Source organism: Mya arenaria, chromosome 14 (genome assembly GCF_026914265.1).
Source record: "Mya arenaria isolate MELC-2E11 chromosome 14, ASM2691426v1".
Taxonomy (NCBI): Eukaryota; Metazoa; Mollusca; class Bivalvia; order Myida; family Myidae; genus Mya; species Mya arenaria.
The window spans coordinates 8895241-8915763 of record NC_069135.1 but is presented as its reverse complement, the minus strand read 5'-3'; the positions used below and the strand labels follow the sequence as shown (position 1 = coordinate 8915763).

General features: G+C 36.2%; 1 protein-coding gene across 2 annotated transcripts; it reads right to left on the bottom strand.

The window, feature by feature from the left end:
- Positions 1-3104: 3104 nt before the first annotated feature.
- LOC128218355 (muscle M-line assembly protein unc-89-like) lies at positions 3105-20234 on the bottom strand. 2 transcript variants are annotated; one of them, XM_052926005.1, is made up of 20 exons: positions 20049-20234; positions 18422-18567; positions 18075-18213; positions 17646-17830; positions 16185-16519; positions 15874-15997; positions 15459-15594; positions 15034-15209; positions 14617-14874; positions 14268-14514; positions 12884-12966; positions 12652-12690; positions 12040-12175; positions 11733-11914; positions 11320-11531; positions 10960-11086; positions 6871-7006; positions 5163-5335; positions 4576-4986; positions 3105-4061 (listed from the first exon to the last, which is right to left on the bottom strand). In XM_052926005.1, exons 2-20 carry the CDS (start codon positions 18546-18548, stop codon positions 4012-4014), a joined length of 3276 nt encoding a protein of 1091 aa, XP_052781965.1. In that variant the 5' UTR covers positions 18549-18567; positions 20049-20234; the 3' UTR covers positions 3105-4011. The 2 variants fall into 2 exon arrangements, with proteins under 2 accessions (XP_052781965.1, XP_052781966.1); XM_052926006.1 differs by lacking the exons at positions 12040-12175; positions 12652-12690; positions 12884-12966 and having other exon boundaries at positions 20049-20233.
- Positions 20235-20523: the final 289 nt, after the last annotated feature.

Sequence of the window (20523 nt, the reverse complement as noted above, 5' to 3'; positions counted from 1 at the left end):
TAACAATTCAATATTTTGGAAAAATATTTAAGTAAACTAATAAAAAGAATAGTAACACTAACGTTACTAATTGTTAACTTAAGCTGACGTCAATAAGGTGCTCTTAGTGGGTTTTCATTTATTTCCTGAATATAAATTGCAGAACACATGTATCCTTAATAATATCTTAAGAATAGGTTAAGGTTGCGCAGAGCGGATATTATTTATTTTCTACTTTTCTTACCTTTTATAATAAATATTGCTTTGAGATTAAACAGAACTTCATCATTTCAAGAATGCAATTGTAACATTACTTGGCACTACTATTGTAAGTGAGAGCAGACATATTATGCATAAATGATAAGTATTAGCAATGATTAATTTACTTTGTTTGAATGTCGATTGGTAAACAGGGAAAAAGTAGAAAGTTAAAATGTGAAAGGTTATGAATGGTAGATAAACTACGTAAACGATCATGAATGGTAGATTAACTACGTGAACGGTTATGAATGATAGATAAACTACGTGAAAGGTTATGAATCATAGATAAACTACGTGAAAGGTTATGAATGATAGATAAACTACGTGAAAGGTTATGAATGGTAGATAAACTGCGTGAAAGGTTAGATATGATAGATACACTGCGTGAAAGGTTATGACTGGTAGATAAATACGTGAAAGGTCACGAATTAGAGATAAACTGTCTAAACAATCATGAATGGTAGATTAACTTCGTGACATGTTAAGAAATGGTAGATAAACTACGTCAACGATTATGAATGGTAGATAAACTACGTAAACGATCATGAATGGGTGATTAACTTCGTGACTTGTTATGGAATGGTAGGTTAACTACGTGAATGGTTATGGATGGTGAAGAAAACTAAATGAAAGGTATTATTGGTATATAAAGTACGTAAATAGGTATGAATAGTTGAAAAAGAATTATTTGAATGGTCGATTAACTACGTGAACGGGTATGAAATGGTTAAAAACTATGCGTACAATGAAGAATGGTGTAAAGCTACGCGAGAGGTTTTGAATGAAAGAAACTTGTATATCCATAAACTAGTACATGCAATCTTATGATTAATTACTTGAAAAGGTATGCTGGTAGAAAAACTACGATAGCGTATGGAAAATTTGAATAACATAATATATATTCTTTCTGTTTAGAGTATATATATATACACTGTGCTTAATTAGTGTATTCAGTTGAGTAATAACTACATAATTTCGAGAATGTGGTGCCTTGTCCTTACTCGAAATACAGAGAAACCCGAGGAAGACCTGCTAGAGTCTCTTTGAGGTGGATATAAGTTGTGAACATGGTTGATTATGGTTCGGTTTGTATTACTGTATGTAACATGTATTATAAGGTATAAAACGTTTCCATTAGGGTGAATAAGTTTGTTTTTTATTTACTAGGTTATTCGTATGTATACCTCTTGTATGTCTGTGTGTTATTTAAACGGACAGGGTGGTGGATTTTCTGTTTTTGTGTGTTTTAATAAGTGAATCTGTTTTCGTGGATTGAAAGAAACTAGTCATTGGTCAACTTAATGCGAACTATAAGGGAGTTTTAGCATTAACATACATGTTCTTCAATAACAACATATTAACTTGTACCGTTCACGATGAGACGTATTGCCGACTGGGTGTGTTCAATAATACCAGTGATGAAACTAATAAAAAGTAATAACCGAACATTTGGCGCATAGGTTCAACCAGCCATGTGGTGTAAAAGTGTTGATTCTAATCCGTGACAGATTATTCTCTGTGAGATGTCTAAAAGATGATTTGAATATCAACAAAGAATAGGACCATGAATACCTTTATGTTCCAGTATATGTTATGGCCTACTATTATGCCATACTCTGTATGGGGGGATTCGATCGTTGAAATAAGGAAACCGAACATGTACTTGTGGAAACATGCGGATTTTGGCAAGCAGAGAAATTGGACAATATTAGTTAGTGTTGAAGATTCTTTTCGAAAATTTCACATGTGCTAGCGAATTTCCATTGTGTATGAATTTGACATGTTAAAACAGAGTAGTTAAAATTATAGAGAAATGGTCACTAGTCTTAGCGGGGATTTTCTTCAGCACCCTTATGTTGAGTTTGTCAGAATCTGTCGCTTTGCTAGTAGTTAATGACATTATGAAAGAAATGATATCTTCTTGTTGTATGTGGGTTGTTGATATTTGGTAATAGTATTGTGGTCGATCGGAGGCAGCTCTTGTTTTGGCAACATCTTAGAGCTTGCAATTGATAGAAATTAACTAAAATATTGACCTTTTCTGTGTCATCTGCAGGAATGGGAACAGATCGAAACTACCGTTTGAGTATGAGGGATTCAGTCCCAAACCGGGAGAGAGAGTGTAGATCGATTTTTATTTTTTTTAAATCATTTTCAAGGTACCCCATACTATCAATGCTTATGTTCGGTACTTTGAGAAATATATAACCATCCTAAAATGAAAGCGCTCAATTCTTATTTCAGGATTTATCCTGACTATTAACATCGAAAAAGATCAATATTTTTCAGAAGTCTGTACTTTTCGAAAAAAAATAATCTAATATCAATATGATATATCTGTTATATCATTAATTTGTATTTAATTAGGTTTATAAAATCATTGGCAACTGGTGACCTTAAAGATACACTATTACTTCCAAACAAGATTTACCAGAATTAATACAATTGTTTAAATATACCAGAAAGGATGGATAAATGTCGAAAAAAATGGTTCTTATGAAGGATTCCGAGTTTAATTTTAAAGAAATGTGCAGAAATACGAGACTATAGTAGATCACTGTAAATCTTTTAGCATTCACCAATCATTTAATATTTTTGGATTTTCAGCTATTAAATACACGGTAAGAATCATGTTATGAGTAATTAATATTTGCCATAAATGCATTAATTAGTAAGCAGTTAAAAATTTAACACTCAAAATATATTTTTGTTATACATATGTATGTATTGATTTTGAATAAGAGTGTCACTTTAAGTGCCAATACACATGCATGCACGCATGCATTAATAAACAATATAATGAGCCTTCTTGAAAAGGGTTCATGACTGCCTTAATCGTTTATTTCAGTAAAAAAAACTCGACACACATTCAATATTTTTATTTCAACATCCCGCACAGGAATTATTCAAAACAACTAAAGAATAATAAGAGGAAAAAACAATTTGGTCATGAATTATTGGAACACGGTATTGTGGGAATCATTCAAGACAAAAGTAAGTCATCATCATAATATTTACAAAATATACACTGCTATGTTGTTTGATCTGGTTGGATCACATCGAGTTGTAAACGTAATGTCCTTATTGCACGAGACGATCCTTGTCCTTTACTTTCGAAAACAAGCGTCCTGTTTCGTTCGTGCAGTATTGCGAAAGATGATTTGCGCATGCGCACTAGTCATAATGTTCGCCATATTGGACGCATGTAGCACAAGATAGACAACTTAAATTAAGTTAAATGCTGTTGTCCGCCTTAGTTTTGCACAAAGATACAATTGGGAAATATAACTACAAATATGACCGAATTAGTTGTTTTGCGCTACACATTTCTACACATATGTTTCCCTTATTAGACATTTTAATGCAATGAAGAACGCTCAATTAATTGATTACAATTTACTCAACATAAAATAAACATATTATTTACTGTATAAAAATAGCCTAACATTGTAACATGTTTCATTTTTGAAGTTAAATTCATATCCAATTTTCTTTTAATTAAAGCATATCCTCAAAGAAAACAAAAGACATTTTCATGAAAATTTTTACTTCAACAACAAAATAAAAAACGTTACATTTTAGGCAGTTAATGCGTTATAATGACGACTGAATAGTCCGAGAATAAACAAAATACTAAAGAAATTCAGGCTTATATATCAACGGTTCATTATGCGCTCAGCTCGATCTTTGGTCAATGGCTTTCTTTCACTCAATCCAATTTCGAAACGCATTTAGAAACTAACTACCAAGGTCTCCTCTAAGACTCCTTGGTCAATTTTCATAGCATCTTTCTTTTATCATGAGTTTAAATCTTTCAGAACCTGAAAAATAAACAAACATACATTTAATGTATTTATACAAATGTGTACTGTATCTGTGACCAAAAAGTAGATAATTTATTTAGTTTTGCAATAAAGCAAGCAACTCTAAGTTCCAAAGAGGCAATGACAACATAAGATTACTTATCTTCCTTCGATTTTGCCATATACATATACTTGGACATTGGACGTACAAATGTCAAAAAAGATAATGGAAGTTTCGCATTGGAATGTATTATGAGCAGGTGCAAACTCGGATGTCAATGCTCGTCTTCTTGAAGTCGATCAATGGGATCAACTTATGGACCTTGCTTAACATGTATACGTTGGTTATTGGTTACACGTGTATACACTTTAACGGAAATAACTTGAAAGTGTTTCCGTTATGCCACAGTCAACGACACCAACGACGAGATTACAGCTATTCCAAAATGCCATTACGTCGTTTTTTTGCTACAAAAATGATAGGATAAAACCAGAAATTTCACCATTTACCATCGTGTGCATATATATTCACCTTCTATATCGATGGGCATGTTGTTGTGGTACCATGTCACGCGTGTTTCTGGTCGCTGGACGACCTCCACCTGGAGTTTAAGGCCCTCCCCGACCTTGAGCCACGTGTTGAGTGGCTGTGTGACCACCTTTGGCATCCGCTTGAAGTCGAAAAGAAGTCCCGGCGCCGCACTTCCGATAGTCTCGGCTATAACTGTCGACTTAGTTTCCATATTGATGTGTTCAACATTTTCTTCTGTCTTTACACTGATCAGATCTCCTATGACAGCCTTATTGCCTTCGTGCTTTGGTTTAGTTTCCATTGAAACCTCTTCTGGATTTTCTGACTTCTGATTTCCTTCCTCTTGAACTGGCGTTCGCTCCTTGCTGATCATCACTGCATTTGGCTCATCCGGAACAGTTTTTGATTTTTCTGCAAATGGTTTTCATGCACTTAATTTAGGGGAATGATTATGTCAAAATATTTTGCAAAGGACATTGTGACTTATTCAACGTGAATTGACATGTATTGTGTTTGAATAAACATGGCAGACGTAATATCATATATTTATTTTTTGGATGGTAAATTCAAAATTTATTCAAACTAACCTCTAACTTTGAGACAAGCAGACGATTCCACTCGTCCGTTAGCGTTCTTCGCGCAGCAGATGTACAGACCCCCGTCGTTTGGAACGAGACCGCGGACTGTGAGAGAACTCGCCCCTCCCTCGCAAGATATCTCGATCCTGTCGCCACTTTTCAGCTCTACGTCACCCCGACGCCTGAAACCCAACGAAGAATAAAGACACACCGACACCAAACAATTCAGGTTCAGGAGCAAATAGATTTGAATAGTTTTGGAGTTATATCTACATGAGCAGAATATTCAAACTACTTTGGGGTTATATGTATAGGATTAAATATATTTTAATTGTGTTTGTGGTTATGTACAATTGCAGAACTATTTCAATTGAGTTGGACGTTATATGTACGGAAACAAAAATACACATACAGTTCAATTGCTTAAAAGAGATATATCATCGCCGGATACCCCCGATACATTACAGGCTATGCTACGTCGTGTACCGTGGGAGATTTGGTTAGGGATATATCGTATTCATGAATAGTTAATGAGGCAGTTTCATCTGATCCGATAGATACAAATGCGGAAATATGTCCAGACACTCATACAAATGAAACAACTGACATCATAATTAAATGTAAGATATTATTATTTAATTATAGTATACATATTTCTTTAAAAAAGAGTTGTCTCCCCTGCCTCATGCACTTTAATTTACAATGAAACAAATGAGTCATTTCGCACTGTTTTGGGGGTAAGTATATTACCCGGAACAAAACTGTTCCAACTGTTTTGGAGGTAAATATATCAACAGGAGCAAACATATACCCACTGTTTTGGAGGTAAACATATTTACCGGAACAACACTGTTCCATCTGTTTTGGACGTAAATGTACAGGAGCAAAACTGTTCCATCTGTTTTGGAGGTAAATGTACAGGAGATGTTCCATCTGTTTTGGAGGTAAATGTACAGGAACAAAACTGTTCCATCTGTTTTGGAGGTAAATGTACAGGAGCAAAAATGTTCCATCTGTTTTGGAGGTAAATATATTTATAGAAGCAAAAATGTTCCATCTGTTTTGGAGGTAAATGTACAGAAGCAAAAATGTTCCATCTGTTTTGGAAGTAAATATATTTACAGGAGCAAAAATGTTCCATCTGTTTGGGAGGTTAATATATATTTACAGGAGCAAAAATGTTCCATCTGTTTTGGAGGTAAATGTACAGAAGCAAAAATGTTCCATCTGTTTTGGAGGTAAAAATATTTACAGGAGCAAAAATGTTCCATCTGTTTTGGAAGTAAATACATTTACAGGAGCAAAAATGTTCCATCTGTTTGGGAGGTAAATATATTTACAGGAGCAAAAATGTTCCATCTGATTTGGAGGTAAATGTACAGGAGCAAAAATGTTCAAATTGTTTTAAGCGGTTTATTAATAGGAACAAAAATGTTACCGTTGTTTGATGTGTTATGTAAAGGAGACCAACTATTGAACCTGGCTTGGAGCTATATGTTTAGGAGCAAAATAAAATTAAATTGGAGTAACATAATTATACAGGAGCAAACTACTTCAATTGTTTTAGCGCTGTATGTACAGGATTAAACACATATTAACTGCATTCGGTTCACATGTACAGGAGCAAAACTACTTCAATTTCATTTGAATTGTTAGTTCAAACATACGAAGTCTTTTTTGGAGTGCAAAACAATGACAAACTAAACCCATGCTTTACCATGTGATAACGGGGATGGGTTCTCCATTGGCTAAACAAGAGAGAACTACCGTCTCCCCTTCGTCCCCGGTAACGCTGTGCAGGGGATTCGCGAAATGAGGCTCCTGGCCGGCGGACCTGTCGATCTCAGACTGTTCTGGAAACAGATAGACAGCAACAGATTTCAAAGTAGCAATAAATGTGTTGCATGGGCAACTTTTCCCATTTATAAACACACCACTGGTTCGTTAACAGAAACACTAAATTTTAACCCACATATTAACATTTTAGAACCATATGAAGATATTTTAGATGATTCACACATTCCTGCTAGATCGTCACTAGATTCTAAGACTAATTACTTTGGCCTTAAATTGATAGAATTTTGCAAAACGTTTGGTTTAAAGATATTCAATGGTAGACTGTTTGCTGATAAATTCAAGGGAGATTACACATACATTGGTCCAAATGGATGCAGTGTTATCGATTACGTTATTTGTTTTGACGAAATTTTTAACACTATTAGCAATTTCTATATAAGTGAACAGAGTAATTCAGCCCATATGCCGCTGATGTTCTCATTTAAATGTGATGCATATATACAAGAGGTCAACATAGACTCTACACCATTTAAGAAGTTCAACTTTAGTGGGGTAACACATTAGAATTTAGAAATCAGATTACAAATTGATTTAATCAAGATTATACCCAACAATATATACATGAAATTAATAACGGAAATAAAAGCATATATAGGGTAATAAACGATTTTAATGCTGATCTTAAAAGATGCGGCGAGGTTTGTGCAAAAAAACTTGTTAAACAAAATACTAAACAACCCCAATGGTTTGATTACGAATGTGTATCCATGAAATACCTTAAAAATAAAGCATTGCGATTATTCAGAAGAAATAACATAATTGCAAATCTAAATAAATACTTAGTAGCAAAACGGGCGTTTAGAAATACATGCGACAAGAATAAACAAACATTCTATGATAAAGAATTAAATGAACTTATATCGACATGCGATGATCAAAAGTACTTTTGGGTAAAACTTAAACGAATGACAACTCAGACCGAATGTGGTAACCCAATATCAATACAACAATGGGAAGAGCACTTTGAAAACCTATTTAAAAGTAATATAAATGAAGAAAATGTCTTGCCTGAACCAACCAATTTTGAGTTCAGCAATGATATAGCAGATAATTTGTTTAATGATGAAATTACTGATGATGAAATATTACGAGCAGTAAAAAACCTAAAACGGGGTAAAAGCGGTGGAAATGATTTATTAATCCCAGAGTTCTATATTCATTCAATTGATTTAATTTTACCGATTATACGGACAATTTTTAACAAATTATTTAAGGAGGGCCAGTTCCCAGATCAATGGTGTGAATCAATAATCGTACCTATATACAAGAAGGGGGAGTGCACATCCCCCAGCAATTACAGAGGTATATCATTACTCAACGTGTTAGGGAAATTTTATACAAGTAATATTAATAGACGATTGACTTTTTTTGCGAATATTTTTGACAAAATAAGAGAGCCACAAGCTGGTTTTAGAGAGGGGTACTGTACAATTGATAACGCGTTTATTTTACAGGGTTTGATTGAAAATAAATTGAGCTGAAAGGGGGGCAAAATGTACGTAGCATATGTCGATTTTCTCAAGGCATTTGACTTAGTCAGTAGACATAAATTGTTTGAAATCCTTTCATCCAATCGTGTATACGGTAGATTATATAAATCCCTAACAGCAATGTATACTAAAGTTAGAGCCAGAGTCCGATCTAATAATAACATCAATTAATGAATGAATTTGATTGCCCAACCGGTTTAAAACAAGGTTGCCTTTGCTCTCCGATATTGTTCGTTTTCTTTGTCAATGAGTTTGTTAAACAAATAGAGAATAGCGAACTCAAAATTATTCAGCTCTTCCCTGATTGGCGAGAAATATTATGCCTACTATTCGCAGACGATTTAGCTTCAATGGCTGACACTGTAGTAGGCCTTCAAAGAATACTTAATAAACTATCAGATTTTACACAGGAGTTTAACCTTACAGTCAATACTAAAAAAACAAAAGTCATGGTCTACAAAAATGGGGGCACACTTCGAAGACTGAAAAGTGGTACTTTAATAAGGAACGATTGGAAGTTGTAAACGGATTCCCATATGTTGGTGTTTTCCTTTCACAACAACTATCATTCCCAAGAATGGCAAATGAACACGCAACTACTGGGAAGCGAGCACCTATTTCAATGCTATCAAAACTATACAAATTTGGCCAACTTAACAAAAAATCGTATTTTAAGATTTTTGATACAAAAATAGCGCCAATATTCACATATGGTTCAGAATTATGGGGTACTGAAAAACTTAACACAATTGAATCTGTCCAAATATACGCGTGTAAAAGATATATGTGTGTCCCTCAGAAAACAACAAACATAGCAGTTTTTGGTGATTGTGGAAGATTTCCGATGTATATACAAACTATGAAAAAAGTAATAAAATATGCCAAATGATAGATTTGTGCGCCTTGTTTATAATATGCTCAAATATATGGACGAACTGGGGCACAGCAACTGGACAACACGGGTTAAACATATATTAAATGTGACGGGGTATAGCTATGTATGGATAGATCAACTTGTCCAAAATGAAAATATATTCTTGATCAACATTGTGCAAAGACTTAAAGACCAATACATGCAAGATTGGACAAGGTTAATATCAGAATCTCATAAACTTAGCCTATTCAGAAATTTGAACACGGATTATAGACATGCACCATACTTAAATAATGTAAAAATAAGAAAGTTCCGAAGTGCTTTAGCTAGCTTAGGTGTTCCGCCCATAATTTAGAAATTGAATCAGGCAGACATTATAATACCCCTATGAAAATAGAATTTGTAAAATATGTCAATTAGAGGTTGATACTGAGTACCATTTCATAATGAAATGCACTACTTTTAATGATCTGAGGATCAAATATCTCCCCAGCAAGTATTAAAATAATCCGAACATGCATAAATTCCATCTCTTACTGAACACAACAACAGATAGCACTGTTAATAACTTAGCAATGTTTTTCTCCCACCTCAGATAAGTAGATCCAATAATTTAACCATGCTAGATATTCTTATCTTGCCCACGGGCGAAGATAAAATGCCCGTATGGAACTCCTTTTTTTAATGGTCACAGCAGAAGAAATATAAACAACTTGTATGCAGGAGCGCTACTTGCGATAATGAACAACTGTACACGAAGAAATATAAACAACTTGTATGCAGGGGCACTACTTGGGATAATGAACAACTGTACACGAAGAAATATAAACAACTTGTATGCAGGGGCACTACTTGGGATAATGAACAACTGTACACGAAGAAATATAAACAACTTGTATGCAGGGGCTCTATTTGGGATAATGAACAACTGTACACGAAGAAATATAAACAACTTGTATGCAGGGGCGCTACTTGGGATAATGAACAACTGTAGACGAAGAAATATAAACAACTTGTATGCAGGGGCGCTACTTGGGATAATGAACAACTGTACACGAAGAAATATAAACAACTTGTATGCAGATGCGCTACTTGGGATAATGAACAACTGTAGACGAAGAAATATAAACAACTTGTATACATGTACGCTACTTGGGATAATGAACAACTGTAGACGATGAAATATAAACAACTTGTATACATGTACGCTACTTGGGATAATGAACAACTGTAGACGAAAATAAATAAGCAATCTGTATGCAGGGACACGATACACATATTAATAAACAAAATCAAGATAATAACCTAACACTGAATGAAATGATTTTTAAGAGTTTCCTGTTCAAGACTTTTAAAATTCTCATAGAAATAAGTCAAATAACGGTAGTATTGAAAGCACGAATTATGATGAGTTGTTCAGATTCTGCTTTTAGAATATTAAAAACTCAATCTAAATTCAAGCTTTTTACAAAACTGTTTTACAGAACTTTGACACTCAAACGAGAATGTTAGTAACAATCTTCACTGAATGACCTGAATGACTAAAATACCGCAAGCGAACGGAAATAGTACGCCTCGCACGTACCCTGTACTACTACGTGCGCACTGGACTGGACGGAGCCGACCTCATTCACCGCCTCGCATCTGTAGCAGTCCGCGTCTGACACGTGCATGCTTGCTATGATCAGCGAGTGGCTTCCCTCCACGCTGCTCTAGAAGATGGCAATATGTTGTTGTCTATTTGGTTATTATTATTATTATTTATAATAATGATTTATAATAATAATTTTTATTATTGGTATTATTATTATTATTATTATTATTATTATTATTATTATTATTATTATTATCATTGTTGTTTGTTGCTGCTGTTGTTCATAGTTTTAACTCTTAAAAACATCTAATGCATACACTAACCAAAATTATACTCAATCATGGTTCTTACCGTTATTGTGTATTTGCCAATTGTGGGCTCGATTGGTGTTTCATTCTTGTACCATTTGACCTTGGGCACGGGAAAGCCTTCTGCCACGCACTCGAGTTTGACCTCTGAGCCCTGTGTTGTCTCAAGGTCAGTGAGGGCGACTTTGAACTCTGGTACCAGCCGCTTGGCAGAGGACACCTCGCACTCGCTGTCCACGAATGTCATTTCCATGGCTGTCAATAACAAAAAAAGTGTCAAGTTTAAAAAATAGAAAGTGTCCATGTATTATTACAGAAACTAGTATAATTATAATGAACCCGTGCTCTTTTATTAAATGATTTTGACCTCAATTGCGTATGAAATTGTTTTATTGTTTATATGTCATCATTTAATTTACTTGATACCACTTCTGCAATTCTGTGTGTCATACATACGTAAAACTTGTATGTCACAAACTGTGGAAGCATGGCCACCCGTCTCTGAATACGCCACACACGCATACTTTCCGCTGTCATTGATTGTGGCTTTATCGATTACAAGGGAGGCAATCCTAGTTTTCGGGTCCATGGAACAGTGGATATTATCACCTTCTGGAATATCCTTGTCGTCTTTTAGCCTTTAAATAAAATAATTGCCTTCAGATACAACAGCGTTCAGCTTGTATGTGATGTGTTAACCCTTGTGTTAAAAATCGAGAACAAAGAGTTTTAAAGAAGATTATAAACAACGGTGGCAACCCACCAAACAGTTTGGGGCATGGGTTCCCCGCGGACCTGGCACTCGATGTGCACGTACTCGTCGTTCTCGTGCGGGCTGAGCGTCTGTGGAAGCGCGTGTGGGAAGCTGGGAGCCTCGTCCGCGTCAATCACCTCCACCTCTGTTGGATATAACAAAGCGTAATTGATGCTGCTGAAGGGTTTGCTGGTTTTTGTTGGTGTTGTTGTTGCTGTTTGATAATGTTTTTGATGTTGCTACCGTCGTCGTTAAGTTGTTGTCTTGATTGTTGTTGTTGGTGATGGTGATGTCTGTGTCGATATTATTGTAACTGTTGTTTCTGTCATAAAAAGCATACAGCATGGACAACGCATTCTGGGCTCTATTCTATTTGAAGGTAGATCCTACAAGAGACAGGGTGGAGTAAATAGAGTTCTATGCTACGAGGACCTCACATCACAAACAGTTGTGCTAAAGGGAATCGGAAGAGCTGTATCAACAGGATGACGATGTTTGAGGGTGTGTGTACATGCCAGTGCGAACGGATGGATTTCTGGGGCAGGCCTGTGGCAAGGAGAATGAGCATGTAATAGTGTGAGGTTCTATATAAATATATACAGTTGGCAGCAGACGGAATACCTTTCTCTATGTGGGTTGTCCAGTCAGCCTCTGTATTGCCTGGTGCGAGATTAATATCATCATGTTATTGTAAAGTCAATGTTTTGCAGACGGTCAGATCTTTGAATCAACTCAACGTCGCAAATATATCAGAAACCAGTCAACAGGGATATTGTAATCAAGCGAAGAGTTATTTTTGAAAGCCATTCTGATTTAGAGCCGACAATTTTGTCAGCCAAAAAGACGAACTTACATAAGTGATAACTGGGAACAATTTCTGCGACTGGTAAGTTGTCCTCAACTATTTGCTCAGATACTGGGAGTTCTTTCATAACACTGTAATAAAGAGAAACGGCATAAACAGGGACAATTCTGCCAATCCGGCAATACGTCCTACACAAAGCTGCACAGCTTAAAGGCACATTAGCTGCAATCTTAAAGTAATCATATATCAAATATTTCTCATTTTTGACGAACCTATATACCAATATGTTACGTATAACATGCAATTAATTAAATAAAAAAGTCACACTTAAAAAGTTCTTCGGGTAGCAAGAATGCAGACGGGGACTATAACCACCGCACAACAGTGACATTTGATATCAGTAACGTTTTTATGAATCAAATAAACTAACTTGGTAATTTTGGCAAAATGTGTTTCATTTAAATTTTAATCCCTGAATGTTCATATTCATCACATACGTTTAAATAAAGTTATGATTGTTGTAGAAAATAGTTAAGAGGCCTAATGCGACTTTACAAAGTATTGTTGTTGTTTTCTTTTTACGTAAATATAAACAAATACATTTGTCAGAATAGAGCATGTGCCTTTAAGAATTATATACATACAAATAGAATACTGGTATTTAACTAAAGATATGTTCATTTACATGTTGTTCTATATATGGAAAATGATATGACTCAAATCAAAAAACATAATAAAAACATAAGAATTCAATAACTAATCTGTTACAAAAAATCGCAAAAAAGCGGGTTTGAAGAACAAAGGCAAAATTTATAAAATAATGATTTAAGGTTCAATCTTTTGCAATGACAAAACATACACAATGCAATATTGTAAAGCTTTACAAAGAATGGTTTATCAGATTTTGGCTCAAAAGGCATTTCCTTTTAACGCAAAAGTGTAAAAAAATGGAATGGGTCCAGGTGTCAAAATGTTTGATACTTTCAACACAACAATGAGGTGTGATAGAAGGATAATTGCATTTATAAAACAAGGAAGTGACTTTATAAATTTCAATAAATTATTGAATATTTTTCTTATATGAAAATAAATAATCAAGAAGCCACGAGACATTGGTGATTGGACAGTTTGCGACATTTTGACACAAAAGATTTCGTATAGGGTGGAAACATTTTTAAAGCAAAATTGGAAATGAAATTTCAAACATCTCTGATACAAAGTGTTCAAACATGTAGCAAAGGATAAATGTTTAGTTAACCATTTATAATATAAACCTCAAAACTAAATCAAAATGAAATTCTGATAATTTAGTTTTAGCCATTCCGAACAATTTTGATAAAATGGGACGCCTTTAAGTAAAATTGCGTTGTGTATATATCCCTTGCACACGCAAATATCATTACATGTAGCCACAAGGACATACACGACTTACGTTTGCTTCAGTTCTTCTATAGCCTCAATTGTGGGCGTCGGTATATCCTTGCCCTCCACGAGCGGGAGGTCCATAGTGACGTCACACGATGATGTCACTGTACCCATGTCGTTATATATCTTGACAGTGTATTTTCCGGCGTCCCGGGGAATGGGGTCGATGATTTCTAGCCCCGCCCAGTCCCCCATGTACAGGAAATTGTAGTTTTCTCCCTCATACAGCTGTCGTTCTTCCTTGAACCAGCGCACTGAAACCCGAAAATGATTTGTACAGTTAAAAATGCTCAAATATGGACAATTAGGTTTCTTGGAAATCCTTGATATACATTTCAAAGACATGCAATACTTACCGGTGGGCCTCGGATTGCCTCCACAGCATACCTCCAGACAGAAGCGTTCCCGGCCGCTCACCGTTAGTTGCTTCGGTAACTGAAAGCGGAACGAAGGCGCGTGCTCGAAAATGCCACTCTCCTGGCGGGTAGAGTATACAGGGGCATCAACACCGTCGTTTGTTTCGCTGTCACCATTAACAATATTGGTATCAGCCTCGGTCTTTACTTCGGTGTATGTGTATTCCCTTTCCCTTAGTAATTCCATTTCAAACAGATCTGAAATCAACAGTTGAGGTTCGACATTTGAATTATTCATCGATTAAACTAAATACGTTGTTGTTCGAAATTCCAAAATTCAGTTATAATACAACCTTACCGTAACAAGCTCTAGGTTACGAATGCATATTTACAGTTTATAACTGTACAGTCACTTACCTCTCACCCTTACGTTGCACATTGTCTGCGCGCGCCCGGCGAAGTTGTGGGCCTCGCATGTGTACAGCCCGTTGTCAAGGTAACTGGCGTATGCGATCACCAACTGCGCATGCCCCTTCTTTGACACTTCCGTCTGTACACGCTCACTGTCGTTCAGCTCCAGACCGTCCTTGTACCTAGTCGCAAAGCAAATTAAAGCTTATGTTGCAAGAGCATACACATTTCAGTGTTAAATAGTCCATGAGAAATAGTCATCATTCGAAACATGTAAATTACAACATTGATTTGGGGAAACAAAACTCAGGACATAATGATTGCGTTATATATATATATATTTTATAATCTAACTATTATAAACTCATGATATATAAATTATATTGAAGACGTCTAAAAACGTATGACAAAATATACACATCTGCACCAACCACTTAAAGCCTGGCTTGGGACTTCCGGTTGCCTGGACACGGAGTACGATCATGTCGCCCTCGTTGAGTGTCTGTCGCTTCAGGCCGTCCATGAACATCGGCTTTACCGGAACCTCGTTCGTGATCTCCCACACGGCTAGAAGAGCAGACCCACAAGGTATATGAATACATGAAAAGGTGGTATAAAATAACTGCATTGATTAAAAAAGTTGTTGTTCTATTGGCTTCGGATCTCACTTTTTATACTTAAAAATGTCATTTAGAGACCATATTATACACTAAATAGTACAACACGCCCTTTGTTTCGCAAATATAGTCAATTACTGTATGTCTTTGATTTGTCATTGAGATTTCAAATTGAAGAGGAAAACTGATAAATGTTAATTAATCAAAACTTAAAACTCGTTTTACGCACGTTCGACTTGAAGGTAGCATGTAGAGGACACTTTGGAGCCGCGGTTGCGCACGGTGCACGTGTAGTTTCCTGTGTCCTGCTCGGCGCAGCTTGGCAGCGTCAGGCTCAACATTGGCCCACGTTGCTACAAAAATGGAGTTAAAGCTAGTTCATCCTGTACCAGATAAGGCAAAGAAGTTTGTTACGGGTGGCTTTAATAATTCATTATCCACAATAATAAAAAGCATCAACTCCTATCATTTTCATAACTGCTCATTCGGACTATATTGTGTATCATGTTATGCATAGTGCGTTTTTAAGATTGCACTCACGTCAATATAGTGCGTACTACTCTCGAAGATCTCGGTGGAGCCCTTTAACCAGCGGACCTTGTAAGGCGGCTCCCCGGCCACCAGGCAGCTGAGGACCGCCATCGTTCCCTCCACCGCACATCTGCTCTTTAGATGGATAGGGAAGTGAAGAGGTGTGTCCCGATCAACCTTCCACTTGAGCATGAACTTCTGGATGGCCGCCGTATCGCATAGGTCGTGGCTAAGGAGCTCCACCTCGCGCTCAAGTGACGTCACGGACTCCTTCCGCTGCTCCAGAATGAGCCGCGTCACCGGAAAGGCGTTTTCTATGTCATTGTAAGGAATTACTGAGTTTGCTGAAGGAAAAACGATAAAAAGAAAAATGAAAATAATTCAAAATTGCATTAATGTAAAGCACCAGGTATCACAACTGTTTATTAGTGATATAACGACTATCTGGAAGAGACAATCTGGTTTGCATAAATTACAGCTTCAGCTTAAACATAGAGCATATATATTAATTCTGTGCGCGACGATTTTATTACATGTATGTTTTTGTGCGATATAATCGTATTAAAAGGACTGTACTTTGTATGATGAAATAGCGGGAAAAAAAGAAAAATGTCGAAAACTGACATAAACTTGATATCGATGTGTACAATGCATTGAAACTTAATGACTGAAGTACCACATAGTTTACAATTAATTTATTTTTTGCAGTTTTTTCGTATTTTCCCATTATAAAAAACTAGGTATGTCTACCTAGTAGAAATCAATCCTTATGCGTGATTGGCTAGTCGATGTTATCACGTGATATTACCAAGTTAGGTAAATAGCTTAAATATTCCATCTGTTTAGGGTTAACCTTCGTAGCACAGTGGATACAACACTGGACTGCAATTTTGGCGACACCGGCTCGAACCCGGACTCCGACGCATATTTTTTTTACATTTTGGTATTTATTTTTACAATTATGATATCAAAGAGTAAAAAATTTTATTAAATAATTGTCCTGATTCGTTTCAGAAAAAAAAATGTTGGTGCCAATCTGGTGTACAGTCCCTTTAAATGATCTTTTGCCTATATACTTTGCAATTCCTAATGCATTCCAGGACAGATTTAAACAATTTAGCGTGCATCATTCAACAAAACACAAAGGAAAGACATCAGCTGAATTGTATCAAGCTATTATTAAAAGTCAACAGACTCAGAAATACATACAAATACATATTTCCCAATATGTACGTGCGCCTAGTTCATGCTTTATTAAATGACATATATAATAAAATATATTGCTTTAACAATTCTCCTATAATAAATCGGAATAGTCCTTCCGATTCGAGTATCGATACCGTTTTAGGTCCTATTTTCCGATTCGACAATCGATACGGTTTGCGGTCAGATTAACAACACTAACATTTAGTACGATTTAACAATTATGTGATATAGAGTTGACACGTCCATGTAAATGTGGACTATTACCGTTCACTATGAACTTGGCGTCGCATGATATCCACCCAACGTCGTTACTGACTTTGCACTTGAATATTCCCGCGTCTCGTTTTTTCACGCGCTTTATCGTCAACGTGTGTACACCTTCTGATGACGTTTTCACAAAACGTTCACAGTCCGGACTGAAGTCGTCTAAAGGTATATCGTTACGAAACCTATATAAAGGAAGAGATACATGAAAGATTATGTTAACTAGCTTAGTTATGTCATTTTGTGGAAATAGACAAGCGCATTGGTATACTAGGCCCGTGAACAAGTAATAGTTCAGTTTTATTGAGAATCTGGGAGTCACGAAGCGTTAACCAGCTGTAAACACCAGTTTTGTATTGTTTAAGGTTAACCGTTTTTCTCTATAAAGACAGTCGGATATTGTGTTTTAACTTAATTTAAAGGTTTTACCACTTCACGCGAAGCTCCCCTTTGTCAGTAGTGCAGGTGATGAGGTCTACTGTGGAATCCTCGGCCGCTTCCGTGTTCCCCAGCGGCTCGCTCCACACTGGAAGTTCCTGAACAGCCACATTCACGTCACGATCCGGATCTGCAGGTCATAAAACCCAATGCCACATATACAAACGCCCGAACATATGAATTTAAAGCAAGCCTTTAACACCAAACACAGAAGCATTTTGGATAGTTATGTCTACAGTATATCTTTTACGTGTATTAGTATTACTGAAGAGCCACAGGCTACTAATAATATATCAAAATTGTTCAACAATGTATCTGTATACAGTCATGCAGTTTACCGAACACTTTCACATGGCATGTAGTGGAAGTACAACCAAATGGGTTGACTAGCTCACACCGCCAACTTCCGGAATCCTCCAGCGTTGTGGTTTCGGCCAACAGCGTGTACAAACATGTAGGGTCCATATTCCCTGGATAGAAGTGCCTAAACATAACCAAAATAGCATAATAAGTTATTCTAAGTTATTCAAGCTGTACTAGGAGGTTTTTTAATTGAAAGTATGTAAGTCGCTGTTAACGGACTATTATTAACCATTTTTTTATATTTATATTGTTATGATTTTAGACCATAATAGTCCGTTAACAGCGACTAACATACTTTCAATTGAAAACCTCCAACTACAGCTTGAAAGCTTATTCAAAACATTTAAGTAAACGTCAGAGGCGGTACAAAGATTTTAACTAAGGGGTGCGTAACTTCGGGGGGGGGGGCGCATCTCAGACTGTCCCCACCACAAGTGCCAGACATAAAAAACTATAGGCTTAACCTTTGACCTGGGTGGGTGTCAAGTCAAAAATGGCTTTTATGTTATGATGTTTCCTATGCATATGCTTTCTACCATATTGTCATAGATGGTTCACTTGGACCATTTCAGGTGAAGGGAGCGCGCCGGGTGCGGCCAAACCCACTGGATCTGCAAGTGGACAGAAGTAATCCCTATCCATGCTTCGATATGTTTCGCTATTCTTAATGTCATTACCGTTGTATATGATGATATTACTGTTGCTGTTATTGCTGCTGCTGTTGGTGTTACTCATGTATGCATATCTGCGTAGCATGGACTATTTAAAGTAGTTATTATAATAATGTTAACCGTTAACAGTGGTGATCCTTCGAATGCACAGACAACTCGTACAATTTGTCTTTGTACAAATCATTGAATGGGCGGAATCGTGCTCTTATCACTCGCAAAGCAAAAATATCAAGAGAATTATGCTTTTAGTTTGGCACATTTAGTCAGTAAGTTCGGATCCTTGTTGTTATTATTATTATTATAGGACATGCCACCGTGCATAAACGTAAACGCTTTGAAAGAATGTGTATATTTTTGTATAATAAAGAGCTACTGTTGCCTAGCTGAACTAACACTACAGTATTGGCACATATTGAGCACCGACCCGCTATATTATTATCTGTTTCCATGATAACAGAATAATAAGCAACAGTTCGCCTGCATTCCTTTCAAACATATGTTCAATGTCTTACATTGAATGATACATTTCATTTGTTTCTTGCACTTAGATTATGTTCTCTTTTTTACCACTGTAAGGCTTCAAATTATATTCCTATTAATATATTTTTATGCCATAATATCAGGTATTTCACCAGATTCGATCGTGACGCACATTGGTTCGAACATATGGAACTAATTAGTCCTTACATCTTTACAGTTCCTTCGAGTCTGTTATGCCTTTCATCATGTAGGTGTTTTAGATTTTTCTCCGGAAAAATAAAACAGGGTATTATTATGCCACGGACCTACATGATTATGCGTAAGGTTCTTTTTTTCAAACGCACTTTGCTCTGACCGCCACGTGCCTATAGATAAATAAGTGAACAATATCTGCTACACTATCTGCCAAACGTTGATACAACCGTTACAGTGAATAACTAGACAGACTTACCTGAGAATCACGTTCAACGTCCTAGGAACAATTCAAATTCCGTGATATCTTCACTAACTCCGTTATTAAACACAGCGACGTTGCAAGCTAGCTTCACGTAACGGGCGTCATGACTGGTCCATTAAAACACGGGCATCATTCCCGAAACCTGGCGGTACCGAAACACCACGACTCGCTGTGGTATCACCTGGAGTTAATTACCTATCCTACTCGGATAATCACTGCCTCTCGATAGATAGAAATCATTGCTGGATTTTATATACAACGACTAGTATGGAGATATTTTTGTTATATATTTGCTTAGAATCGTTAATGATTTATTGGAACCAAAGAGTTTCAATTCATCACCTAGATAAGAGAAGACATTCACATGTAAGAACATGGTAAATTTTAGTTAAGAAACATATTTGTGCTAAAGATATATAGATATCGTCAGGCATGGAGTAAACGCAGAGTACAAGCAAAAATTACGCTA